We start from the raw sequence: 12,339 nt of genomic DNA, 5'->3' as shown, positions 1-12,339 counted from the left end.
CCATGTTCAAACCCTACTCAGTCATGAAGCTCATTGAATGACCTCGGGCTAGGCACTCTCTTAACCTTTCGAGGGCTGTGAGGGCAAATAGGTGGCGAAGGACGTGTGCTGCCTTGAGCATCCTGGAAGAAAAGTGGGATAGAAGTGTAATAGGGAATAAACTAATACATAAATATCAGGAGGAAAGCTGGGGAAATCAGGCATAAAGATTGGAACACAGCTTGCTGAAGGCAAAAGCATAATCACCACTAATGAGAAAGTATTAAGTCCAGAATGAAAGTCAGTATTTGACCGGTCAAAAAAATTGTGGGCAACCGACCATTCAAATGTTATCAAATAATCAAGCATTTAAAACAAACAAACAAACAAACAAACAAACAAACACCAATTTATTAGAATGGTGGGGGGGTTAAAGAAGAAGAGAAGAATTCCAAAATCTATATTAAGGCAATATATATTAAGATTATGCTAATTACAAAATCTGCTTTCCTTCAGAGTGAGGGACCAGTCCCTCACAGGTGTGTCACTAGATCATATGGAAGCATAGGCCAGTTAGCAATTGTATACTTGCAGGTGTGATAAATACTTGTGTGTGCCCTAGGAGTTCCCTTTCCAAAATCCCTAAACTTTCAACACATTGTTGGTAGTTGAAGCCACATGGCTTGATTGGGAAGAGAGAGACAATGTAACACAGCCGAGACCAGGGAGAAGAGTCGATGGAAGAAGATTGGAAAAAATTTAAAGCATATTTACAAAAATATAGCAAAATTAATGAATGTTAGAAGGATGCTGGAATGAAGTCACATGGCGTTAGCAGAAATGTTATAAAGGATTAAGTAAAAACGGAGTGTTAATGGGTCAAAGTGTAAAATTTAAGGTCAGATTGGGTTAAAGTAAATTATAGAACAAAAATTGAGTAAGATGGAAAGGATTTGCTGAAATAGCTAAATTGAATTAGAATACAAAAAAGGGAGGTTTCTTTTTGCAGTATTGTTGTATTGGTTTTTATGTTTTTCTTTTTATGTATTGTAATGTATGTTTTGTTAACTTCTTTATTGTTGTTCTTTTCCCCCCTTTTTTCTGTAATCTTTAAACTTTTAATAAATATCATTATAAAAAAAAAGACAATGTAACACAGCCTGTTCATTAAGGAGGTGTGCCATGAGGAGTGCTGCTGTCCTGCTAGATATCTGGCTGCCCACTGTGAGAACAGGATGCTGGACTAGATGGGACACAATCACTACTGGAGGAAACAGAAGACTGGACTATAGAAACACTAAATATGTAGCTATAGGACTTTGATTGTTGATACTTGTTATGAATGTGATCGCTGACTGACTTCTCTTTCTTTCATCTTCTAGGTGTCTTCTTTAGAAAGGTAGGATATATCTGCATGTGAGATGTGGTGAGGCATTCTACAGTAGATAGCCAAATTGTAGCACTTAGCAAACTAAGACTGCAAAGGCTGATCTTTCTACTTGGACGGTACTTTACTGGAATAGCTGGAGAGAGCACTTCTCAAGCCAGCTTCCCAAGCTTGTACTCCTACTTATACAGGTCCAAGTCTAGTGTAGGGTAATGGATACCCAGAGAAGCTGCCCGTAGGAACAGAGAGGAGAGTATGGCATTTGGAAGCAAACTCAAGCAAACTAAACTGTAAAGAACAAAGCAGTCTGACTCCTGACTTGCTAGTAGCAAGCATCCATGTCAGTGTGAACCTAGGAGGTTTATATACCTCTTCCAGCCAATGAGATGTCAAGACTGGGAGGCAATTAGGGCCTTAGAAATCTCTGTAGGAAAAGAGAAATATTTCATTGCTGTTGATGTTGTGGGCTGCTTGGTTTTGCCATAGTAGTACTGTTGGTTTTGTTCCCACCAGGGTACAAACAGGCAGAGATATTATTTCTTTTCATTTTTTTTATTTCACTTTTAATTTGTATACCGTCTTTCTATTTTACAATACCCAAGGTGGTTTACAAGCTGAAGAAACAAAGAATGTACACCTTATAACAATCTAATCCAATACGAAAATGTGATAATAAAACATAACTTTAAAATAAGCAACTTATATCAAATAAAGTAATATTCAACAATCCATTGGAATAGTATAGAATAATATTAACTATCAACATATAAAAATTAAACAGAAATCCACTCTTAACAATTATAATTAATTTCTAAACTATAATCAATAAAACAACGGCAAGTCACAGTGCACAAAAGAACAATAATAATTCCACAGGTACTATGCACATATGCTATGGGGAAATGAAGCAGAACCCTAATTATACTTCTTTGTTCACTTTGCGCTATCAACATTTCCAGGAATGAAAACATTTGTCCATCTGAAAAGAGACCTCACAGAGCATATACCACTGACTGAGCTTCCATGTCACCTGGCATAATCACAAAACTCAGTGAAGGCTGCTCACTGATTTAGCCACCAGTCATCAAATGAAGAGACTGAGCAATGTATGTGCCATTGAGAATCAGCCTTGAAAGCTTCCCTGACCACTATTTTTCTGGCTTTTTTCACCAGTACACAGAAGAGCAGGGGAGGAAGTTGGGAGTGGTTGGCTGGGTGAAGAACACTGCCCACGGGACAGTGACCGGGCAAGTGCAAGGGCCCAAGGAGAAAGTGGAGATCATGTAAGTATGTGAACTGGGCTCCTTCAGCAGTGGCTGAGGGAAGGGCTGACCTTACAATTAGGCAGCTAATTCGGTTTGTTATGAAAGGGCTGCCAATTATTAGTTATTTAATATATTGTTGCTATATATTTTTTTACTGCCTGGGAGAGGTGCCTGTGGGATTTTCTGTATTGGGTGCTAAAATAACTTGGCCAGCCTTGGATACTATGCACTTTGACTTGCAGCTTCAGGGCCTGTATTTTGGGGATTGAGTGAGGGGTGGTGCCAGCTAAGCAGAGTATAAAGGGTTAAAGGGGAACCACTTAATTTGCTTAACTGACTAGAAAAGGTCAGGGTGAAGGAGAGGGGGAGAGGGGCACAACTTCATGCATCATGCGGAATCTGCTTTGTTCATGGCATTAACAAGATTGAAATTGGAGACAAACCTTGGAACACGAGCTCCCCATAATATCCAAGAAGTCCAACATGGCTGTTGTTGGACTTGATCATAGACACAGTACCCTGAATCCACCACAACTGGCCCCATACATCTATGTTTCAACACTGACACTTAATGTTACTCAGCAGAGTGAGGCACAAGGCATTGGGCATGTAGTATATAGATGTCAGGCAAACTCCTCCCTTAACCAGAGTCTCTCCTTAGCCGTCTCTTTTGTTGTTGTTAAATATCTAGTGCCCTGCCTGAATACAGAAGTAATGTACCACTTCAGGTGACTAACCCTCCCCACTGAAAGAGACAGGGCAAGATTTATAGCAAAGTTCAAAAGCCTGGTCTTTGTTATGTTCAAAATTAAATTGCAAAGGATGAAACGAGGGGGGAGCATTTCATCTTAAAAGTGATTGTCATGGTTGCTTGTATATTCTTTCTAATATCCAGGGATGTTGGTGCTGCTTTGATCTGAAATATGGGAGGGGGTGACTGCCCCCTTGTCCTTCCAAAATGGGACCCCTGGTTCTTATCTGGAGGAAAACTGGTGGGATGAAGAGGGATAAATGGCCTGTAATAATGGTTTCCATTATCTTTATCTGAAGAGAGCCTGGCATTGGCAATCTGTACAGCCTTCAATCCCACTCCACCCCTCCCTCCCCTCTCCATCTGAAGTGTCTAAATAGGGCACCTCCCCAGACTCTCCCTCAACAGTGAATTGACACCCTGTAAATTTGGGACGGGTCAGCTTGCAATTAGGAAGTTGGTCCAGGAGGAGATGGAGAAAATTGCTTTATGAATTTGTGAGCAGCAGCAGCGGGTGGAGGTGGGGGTGGAGCAAGGGAGTGGAGAAGGGGGTGGGGAGAGGGATGGTGCGCTCCCAGGGCGACCCTGGGGGTTTGTGGTGATGGTGAGACAGCTTCTCTAACAATGGGCTCTGTCACCTTCAGAGAGATGACAACCAGAGGCAGTTTCTATAGCGACAAGTCTTCCCCCCATCACCTTGAAGTTACATAGAGAGAGGGAACATGCAAGGAAACTGGGACAGTTTCCATAGCAACCAGCTTCTCCATTTCTTCCACCTTCATGTCTTTGAGGGGGGAGGGGGAAATTGGGGCCGCTTCCATAGCAACCATACTACTCCATCCCTTGCAGGAGATAAGCAGGAGTGAGATAATCCATAGCAACATGTATTCCACCACTCCACCCCACCCCACATTTACTCTCTCCTCCTCCTGCTCTCTCTTTTTCAGATCCTGGCAGGGAATAACAAAGCAAAAGTGTACAGCCATCTATTGAGCCCCCACCCCTTTTCAATTAGGGTTCAGGTGGGAATCTGTAGCGCCCACACACACGTGTACCCCCCCATATGCACTCACTTCAATTTTTGAAATGGAAGAACAGCTGAGTAAGTTTATCGTGCGTGGGCAGTGTTTGAACAGCTTTCTTTTTTCGTTAACTGGAGAGCTTCATTCATGGGTTCTTTGGACTTTTTGAAGATGAAAAAGCTTTCCTCCAGGTTCTTCAGATGCTTCCTTCCTGACTAAACAAACAAACAAACAAACAAACAAACATGTTTATTATTTTTTTGCTAAATGTGGGCAACTATTTCCCATTAGTGGCTGGGTAAATTGGCAATTGGCAGCTTACATTTTCAACCGAAACAAATAGATTCTTGTTGTGCCTTAAAGACTAGCAGTTTTATTTTGGCATAAATCTTCGTGGATTAGCGTCTGCTTTGTCAGATGACCATAGGCCTGGAAAGCTTATCCCATAATAAAACTGTTAAAATTCCCAGCAGATTTTTTGAGTGTTTCTAGAAAGGTGTTTATTGTGGAATAGATATTTCAAAGGCATGCAATGATGGGGTGTTTTTTCTTTGTTTGTAGAGTCCACATGATGTTGTTGGCATGAAAATGCCCCCACCCCCATTAATATGGATTTACCCTTTCCTGGAAAAAACTGATGCTTAAAAAAAAAAAAGATGTTGCCAGTCACCTGTTTGTGATATCCAAACAACCTACTTGCAATAATAGTCTGAATTAGTCCTTAGTCTGCAAGCATTTGTGTGTTCTTCATACTGCAACAGACTAAGGCAGCTACCTCTCTGGAAGCAGTTACTTTAAACTGAATGCTCACTGGGTCAGGGGCCTATCTTTTTAGCAAAGCACCACATACCTCATAGACATTGTCCAGCATATTATTATTTATCTACGACATTGGTATATATTATGCTTTTCGACCATAATGGTTTTAGAAGTATTTCAAACTAACAGTGCAACAGTAATAAAAATAATGTAAAATACTAATTAATGTAATTTAGAACTATCATCAGCTAAAGGAAGCAAAAGAGCAAACAGAAGAGGAAACAGTTATGGAATATGCTCCAAACTGGAAAGGTCTTTATTCCCCTTGGAAAGAGAGAGAACATACTAGCCTAATCTCAAGGAGGAAAGAATTCCACTGTTTTGGGGCAACTATCGAAAAGTCCCTGCTCTAACTGTTCAGGATATGAGCCTGGTTGAGCCCTAAATTTGGAGTGGGAAATGAATATATTCTGCCCAGATTGGCTAGTCACCGTGTCATGAATCTATCCCTCATCTGCCCTGGCATGGCTTAGTTTCTTGTGTCAACTGGAGCCATTTGCTCTGCCTGAATCTTTATTTAGTGTACCTAATACAAGAACATAAGAAAAGTACTGCAGGATCAAACCAAAGGCCTTCAATTCTCATAGCAGTCAACTAGATGCCTATGGGAAAGTCCCATTCTTTCTAGCAGAGAGCGAGCGAGAGAAAGAAAGAGAGACTCTGTGTGTGTGTGTGTGTGTGTGTGTGTGTGTGTGTGTGTGTACACACTAGATTTGATTACCCTTTGGTTCCGTCAACAGCCATGTTCCTTTTATGACCATGCAGAGAGCACAGGTGGGACTAAAAGAGAGAGGAGGGTAGCATGGGTGGGTTGCTAACTTGTGTTCCTTTCCTCCGTAGGAAGAACTGGCTACGCAGCGTAGGAAGTCCCATGTCTCGTATTGACCAGGCTGTGTTCTCCAATGAGAGGGAGATCGGCACCCTTGAGTTCCAGTCCTTCACCACCAAATACTAGAGCCTGCTGGCTGGTCAGGATTGGATGTCCACCTCCAAGAACAAGGAGGGATACTCCGCTCAGAAGGAAGCACCACTCTCCCTTTCTGGGACAGGCTGTGCTGCTGATGACCGGATTTGACTGTGTTCTAGGCCCATGGCACTTCAAGTACCCTTTTGGATCCTTCCAGCTGCTAGTTATCTGAAAAGTACCAGTTGCCCACTGGTGTCTATAAAGAGGTTGTAAGCTCTTTTTGTTGCTTTCCATCACTTGTGAAGGTGGCAGAGGCAGAAAAGAGAAAAATCAATTGGAGGGGCCTTGCCTACATCCGTCTCTCCAGGAGACCTTCCACAATGTTCCTTCACAATGTGTTCACGAGCACTATTGGCTGGTCTTCAAACCCTCTTTTGGACAACCATCAGGATAAAAGGCTTTTGAATAACAGGTAGCTCCTCAGTTACACACTTGCTCACTAGAGCCAGGCTGTTCTCCCCTTCACATCAGTGCCCCACTCAGAAGAATATTGGCTCATTAAATATTATCTTAAGAAAGAAAACGAATGGCCTCTTCTTTTTGGGAGTTGGGTAAGGTCAGATGTGTGCAGGACATTCTTGGATAAGGAAGACAATTTATGTTTCTGGAAAATCCTTTTGAAAGACCTGAAGATAGAGTTAGGCAGAAGGTGACTAGAGGAATGCAATGGTCTAGTGTTGGCAACATGCAGGCCTTCCCCCGTCAAGGCGTGGCCTACTTTTCGACACATTAAGGCTCAGCTGTGTTATATATTTTTCTGAATAAGTAATTTACTTTCCCCTTTCTTCTGTGCTGCAGCTAAAATGCAGAACCTGCATGCTTTTGTGAGTTATCCCCATTCTGATAATCCTATCCATGTCTCAGTGATATAAAAGAGGTTTTTCCTTGGAATATCTGTATGCTAGGACACAAGCGTCTTTGCGCATCCCTGCTTGCACCAGTAAAACATACTTTGGTAATTGTGCATAGTTTTCTGCAACTACTGGATTGCTGGTGCTTTTGAATTATGGAGAACTTAAAACGATTTCACTACAATGTGAAAAGGAAAGAAATATCAAAATGCCGCAGTGCACCTGTGCCAACTGGTAAGTGATGGTGGTGAGCAGTGGTGGCCCAAGCATGCCACCAAATGGTGCCCCTTCCTGCTGGGAAGAAGAAGGAACAAGGGAATAATAAAGATCTACATTGGGATCTGTGAATCCTGCTGCTTGAGGTGATCGCCTCACTTTGTCTTCTTGGTGGGCTATCCCTGGTGATGAGCCTAGGGCAAGAAATTCTGCCCACAACAAGTGGATGTAGTAACAGAAAAGCCCAACTAGCAAACTGTTTCCCATTCTTGACAGCTGCTTATATTCCGTTTTCTCTTATACTAGCCATAGATATCATTATGAAGATTTGCAAAATGGGCACACCCATCACAGAAGTTATGTATGAACTCCCTGCAACAGCAGGACAATTTTTGCCGCAATGATTGCAGATGCTCTCTTTTTAAAGTCTTGTGCTTTTAGGGTCTTTCTTCATTAAGCCTGAAATAACAAATTGAGTATATTAAACTTGCTGCTTGGGAAGTTGCCAAGGCGGTAAAGGTAAAATGAATGCCAAACATTCTTTGGAATCTCTTGACATGGGCTGTGGGTGTAGTGATTGCTTAGGCTAGTTGAGCAGGTAGAGGTTGATGCTTTTGAATTAACTCTCAATTACATATAGGGGCATGGAGGGTTTTTAATTGGCATAACATGTTTCATTAAAGATCCACACTTTCGTCACAGGGTGACAGCCTAGCAAAGATGTCCAATGGGGAGTAGGACCTTACTTGCTCTATAGGATTGTTTATGTTGAAATACGTCTTAATCAGATTTTTGCTGAAATTGCTTATTTGTGGAATAGATAGTTATAGAATGGGGGGAAAGCCTGATTTTGTATACAGTTTGAGCACTTCATTTTATTAGGGTTTGCTTTTGGCTTTTTGAAGTAGTAAATTTGCCCAGCCATAAATAAAACAAAAACATGGTACAAAATTGCAATACAGTATAGGAAAGGGACAAAAACTGATAATCTAGTCCCTTTCTGAAGCTTTAAAGGGGAGGGAGGGTTAAACTCGTCCCAGTATGGATGGGTAACAACAACTAGCATGGGATTAAGACATGCATTTAAAGTAACATGTTAAGATAGAAGCTTAACATATCATGAAACCTTGAAAGATAGATTCCAAACAAAACCAAGAAAGGAAGTATAATCCTCCCGCTGGGTAAAATGAATGGGTCAGCCCCACCCCCCACCCGGCTCAGCATCTTGTCTTCCAGAGCAGCTAGCTCCAGGGATGCTCATTAACAAGACACCAACTTAAGGCAATAGACATCCCTTGCTGTTAGTCCCCAGTGTCTAGAAATCAGTAATCCTGTGTCTAGGAACATGGATATTGCACTATTGTGGCTAGCACTCATCCATCAATTCAGCAAAGACAGTTTTTTCACACCTCACACTAAAAAGCAGGCTTGTGCGTTTCTCCTCCTTTTGCCCCAAGTGTGAATGTTGCAGATGAAGAAGAGAAAGTTTAAAGCCAAAACCAACAGAGTCCTGCAGCACCTTAAGAACCATTTATAATAGTGGAAGCGTCTGTGGATTTTATCACATTTGAAGCAGTGGAGAGCATTCTGGCAGCAGAGGGTGACTGAAATGTACATAAACGTAAATTCCACTTTCATTCTTTGTAAAGTTGTTTCTGCTACCTGCCTTCTCAGCATCACTGGACAGAAGTTCCAAAGATCCGTTATGTGTTGCTTTCTGTAAACTGCTGCCTTTCTATTTATTCCAGGGAATTACACGGAGAGATTGTCAACACTTCCACTTGTCCCATGCCTAGACAAGTCCGAGTGGTTTTGCTTTTGCTCCACTGCTTTCCCTTGGAAAAACTGCTCTTTAGTGCTAAATTGGCACAAACATCAATTCACGGAAAACCCAGTTGCTGTTTGTTCTTATTCAGCACTAAACTGCAGGTTTTCACAGGCAAAGTGGCAGGGCAAATGGAAGTGTGGATGTGCCCTGAGTTTTTACAATATGAAAAGTGCCACCTTTTAAAAGATTTTGTTTGATGCTGGTGAGGAAGTAAAACCTTCCATACTTCCACATCCATCATGGTTTGATGTAGGGTCAGCATATCTAATGTGGTTTGATGTGGAGCCAGCTATCTAGAGCAAGGACAGGATGTTGCCCTGGCACTTTGGATGTTGTGGGGTACAGGCAAAGAGAGGTGGTGGGTTGCAGGATCAATATTTAACTTAGAAGCATTGAGAACATAAATGTGCACTTGCGGCTGTGTACATACGATCCATTTAAAGCACATGACTCCCCCCCCCAAGACTCCTGGGAAGTGTAGTCTGTACAGGGTATGGGAATTGTAGCCCTGGGGGTAAACTACAATTCCCATGATTATTTGGGGGGTGGGGAAGCTACATGCTTTACATGTTTGCAGAAACAAGAGTCACATGTGATGTTCTGCAGAACAGTTAGAGGCTGAAATAGAAAGACCACTTCCTTTGGGTCTTAATCCACTTTGGTTTCTCTTCATAAGAGCATAAAAAGCTGGTCAGTGTCAGAAGAGGATTTAGGGGAGCAAGACTAGTTTGATCGTACGTGGAACCTTGGGAGCCACCATAGACGCTGCAACTATTTTGTGGAATAGAGCACAAGAGGCACGGGGGGGGGAATTTTAATGCTTCACAGGGCACTGCTGAAATATCAGACAGCAAGGTCCACCACTGCCAATGTCTTATAGAGTCAGGTCACTGGCAAATCTAGCTCAGTATTGGCTACTCTGGGGGTGATTGGCAGTGGCTCCACAGCAGGGATGGGGAACCTGCTGCATTCCAGATGTTGTCCTATAAATAGGAATGTGATTTCCAGCAAGTCTTCAGAAGCCAAGCCTTATGAGGAACGGTTGAAGGAAGTGGGTATGTTTAGCCTGGAAAAGAGAGTGAGAGGAGATATGATCGCCATCTTGAAGTATCTCAAGGGCTGTCACATGTAAGATGGAGCAAGCTTGCTTTCTCCTGTTCTGGAGGTTTAGCTGGACATTCCAACTAAACATCAAGAAGAACTTTCTTACAGTAAGAGCTGTTTGACAGTGGAACAGTCTCTAGCAGAAGGTGGTGGACTCTCCTTGGAGGTTTTTAAGCAGAGGCTGGATGGCCACCTGTCATGGATGCTTTAGCTGAGATTCCTGCCTTGCAGGGGGTTGGACTAGATGAACCTTGGGGTTCCTTCCAACTCTACAGTTCTATGAGTCTATGAAGCATTCCTGCCTCCAACGCTGGAAGCAAAGTATAATTCGCACTGCAGCCCCCTACCCAAGGGTGGGGAGACCTCTCTTTTGACCATACTTTGGCATCTCCGATGTCACATGCGCAGAATCTTTCACATCTTCATCCACTAGACGACCCTCCCAGTTAGGCGCAAAGCGCGCGCCTTGAGAAGGCCCTGGTCGGTCTTGCGCGACTTCAGGACTGCCCCCGACAAGGAAAATGCGTCTTCCTTTGGGACAAGACCCACCCCTTCCCTGGCTGAGCTCAGAGCCGGCCCCGCTCCCTGGAAGCGTCGCGTCCCCTTCCTCACCACCCACCCCCGACAGCAGGGACCTCGTGCGCATCGGGCTCCCCCAGCGGCTGCGCGTGAATGGCGGGGAAGGCGCCCAATGACTGATCCAGCGTCGGGGCTGAAGGCGGGGGCTTTTCGGCAAGCCAAGCCGGGGCTGGGCAGCCGATTCCGCAGCCGGGGCCGCTGGTGCTGCTGCTGCTCCTCCATCGACGGGTGGAGGCGGCGGTGGCGGCGAGGAGGAAGAGGCTGCCCACTGCTCGCCCGCCTGGGTTCGCCCCGGCGCCACCTGTGATGCTGACGCTGGAGAAGCGGACGGGAGACGGCGATGCGCGCACCGGGCGCGCCTTGAGCCGACGGAGACGCCGGGCGCCTGCCGGAGGAGGTGGAGGAGGTCGGTGAGCCGCGATCGCGAGGAGGAGGAGGAGGAGGAGGAGGGGCTGTTTATTGTCTCCGCATCGAGGGCAAGTGGGATCCTGCCGGGCAACCAAGCGGGGCCCTGGCGGCAAAGGAGGCGCGATCCGGGGGCGCAGCTCTCCAGTGCGGCACCTGGCTGGCGAGAAGCGCCGCGCTTGGAGAGCCCAAGGCCCGCCCGGGGCGCGCGGCCGCTCTCCTCGGAGACCTGTGGCGAGGCCGGCGGCCGCTTTGGAGCCGCTGAGCCCGGGGAGGGAAGGCGATGCTGGAGGGAGCGCAGCGTGCGGGCGCCGCCGTCCAAGCCCTGGGGCTGAGGGCGTGCGCGCTCCGGGATGGACGGACAGCCGGCCTGGCTCAGCCCCATCCCCCGCTCGCCTGGCCAGATGGCCCTTGTTTTAGGCAGAGAAAGGGAAGCGGGCGGCAGCGAGACCGCTCCTCTCGTAGCTTGGTCTCTCCCGCGCCCCGCAGCAGCAGCAGCAGCAGCAGCATGGAGCAGATCCTGGGCTCTGATTCGCCGTTTCAAACGAAAAAAGGGATCTCCCTGGGAATGGAGGCTTCTGCTTCTGGAAGCCTCCCATCCCTGGCATATAACTGCACCACCTAATGCGCTGCAGTTGAAAGTCAGTGGTGGGGACACTCTGCACTTGCTTAGAGAACTAGCTGCTTCTGTCGCGTGGCAGATTAAACCACCCCAAGGCATGGCGTTCGAAAGAGTGGTTTTGTGTGTGTATGGAGGGCGCGGAGGCCTGGCTGACGTCGAGGCTCGGTGGGCAACCGCTTAGTGGCTCCCTTGCTCCCATTGGCAGGAGTTGCGGGGGGATCTCTTCATCCATATGCTCGGCCCTGTGCCTGCCATTTCTCGATTCCAACCTCTGGGCTGATTCCTGAGCCTACCTGTGTGTTCCCCGTATGTAGTAATTTTTGGTTTTTGTTTTGCCAAGAAATGCCCTCTTCACAACGTGCTGGGGCTGCTCCAAGCTGCTGCTGCGTTTTCAGGAGGATCAAAGAGAAGAAGCCACTTTGGCCCACAAAGCTGTTTAAAAAAACCTCTTTCCCTCACCCCACCCCGGGGCCACGTGGGCAGGGGATTATTGTGGGGTTAGATATAAGGCAAAGCTTTGACCTTAGAGGCCAGGTAGGTGTTT

The 12,339-nt window shown here is 45.5% G+C and overlaps 2 protein-coding genes across 10 annotated transcripts in view; both read left to right on the top strand.

The window, feature by feature from the left end:
* LOC128403460 (acylphosphatase-2-like) overlaps positions 1 to 6,409 on the top strand; it is a 34,386-nt gene extending 27,977 nt beyond the window's left edge. For 6 of the 7 annotated variants that reach the window (XM_053368235.1, XM_053368240.1, XM_053368237.1 and 3 more), the window contains 3 exons: positions 1,362 to 1,378; positions 2,540 to 2,649; positions 6,064 to 6,409. In XM_053368235.1, coding sequence (XP_053224210.1) covers positions 1,362 to 1,378; positions 2,540 to 2,649; positions 6,064 to 6,178 — 242 coding nt within the window. In that variant the 3' untranslated portion in view covers positions 6,179 to 6,409. The remainder of the gene's footprint in view (positions 1 to 1,361; positions 1,379 to 2,539; positions 2,650 to 6,063) is intronic. The other variant, XM_053368241.1, reaches the window with a different exon arrangement.
* Positions 6,410 to 11,068: 4,659 nt separating this feature from the next.
* The window catches only part of SPTBN2 (spectrin beta, non-erythrocytic 2), a 99,995-nt gene continuing 98,724 nt past the window's right edge, over positions 11,069 to 12,339 (top strand). For 2 of the 3 annotated variants that reach the window (XM_053369560.1, XM_053369563.1), the window contains exon 1: positions 11,069 to 11,174. The gene's annotated coding sequence lies outside the window, so the exon portion shown is untranslated. The remainder of the gene's footprint in view (positions 11,175 to 12,339) is intronic. The other variant, XM_053369561.1, reaches the window with a different exon arrangement.

This window comes from Podarcis raffonei, chromosome 16 (assembly GCF_027172205.1).
Source record: "Podarcis raffonei isolate rPodRaf1 chromosome 16, rPodRaf1.pri, whole genome shotgun sequence".
Lineage (NCBI taxonomy): Eukaryota > Metazoa > Chordata > Lepidosauria > Squamata > Lacertidae > Podarcis > Podarcis raffonei.
The sequence above is the reverse complement of the archived record's forward strand: the minus strand, read 5'-3'. Positions and strand labels throughout refer to the sequence as shown.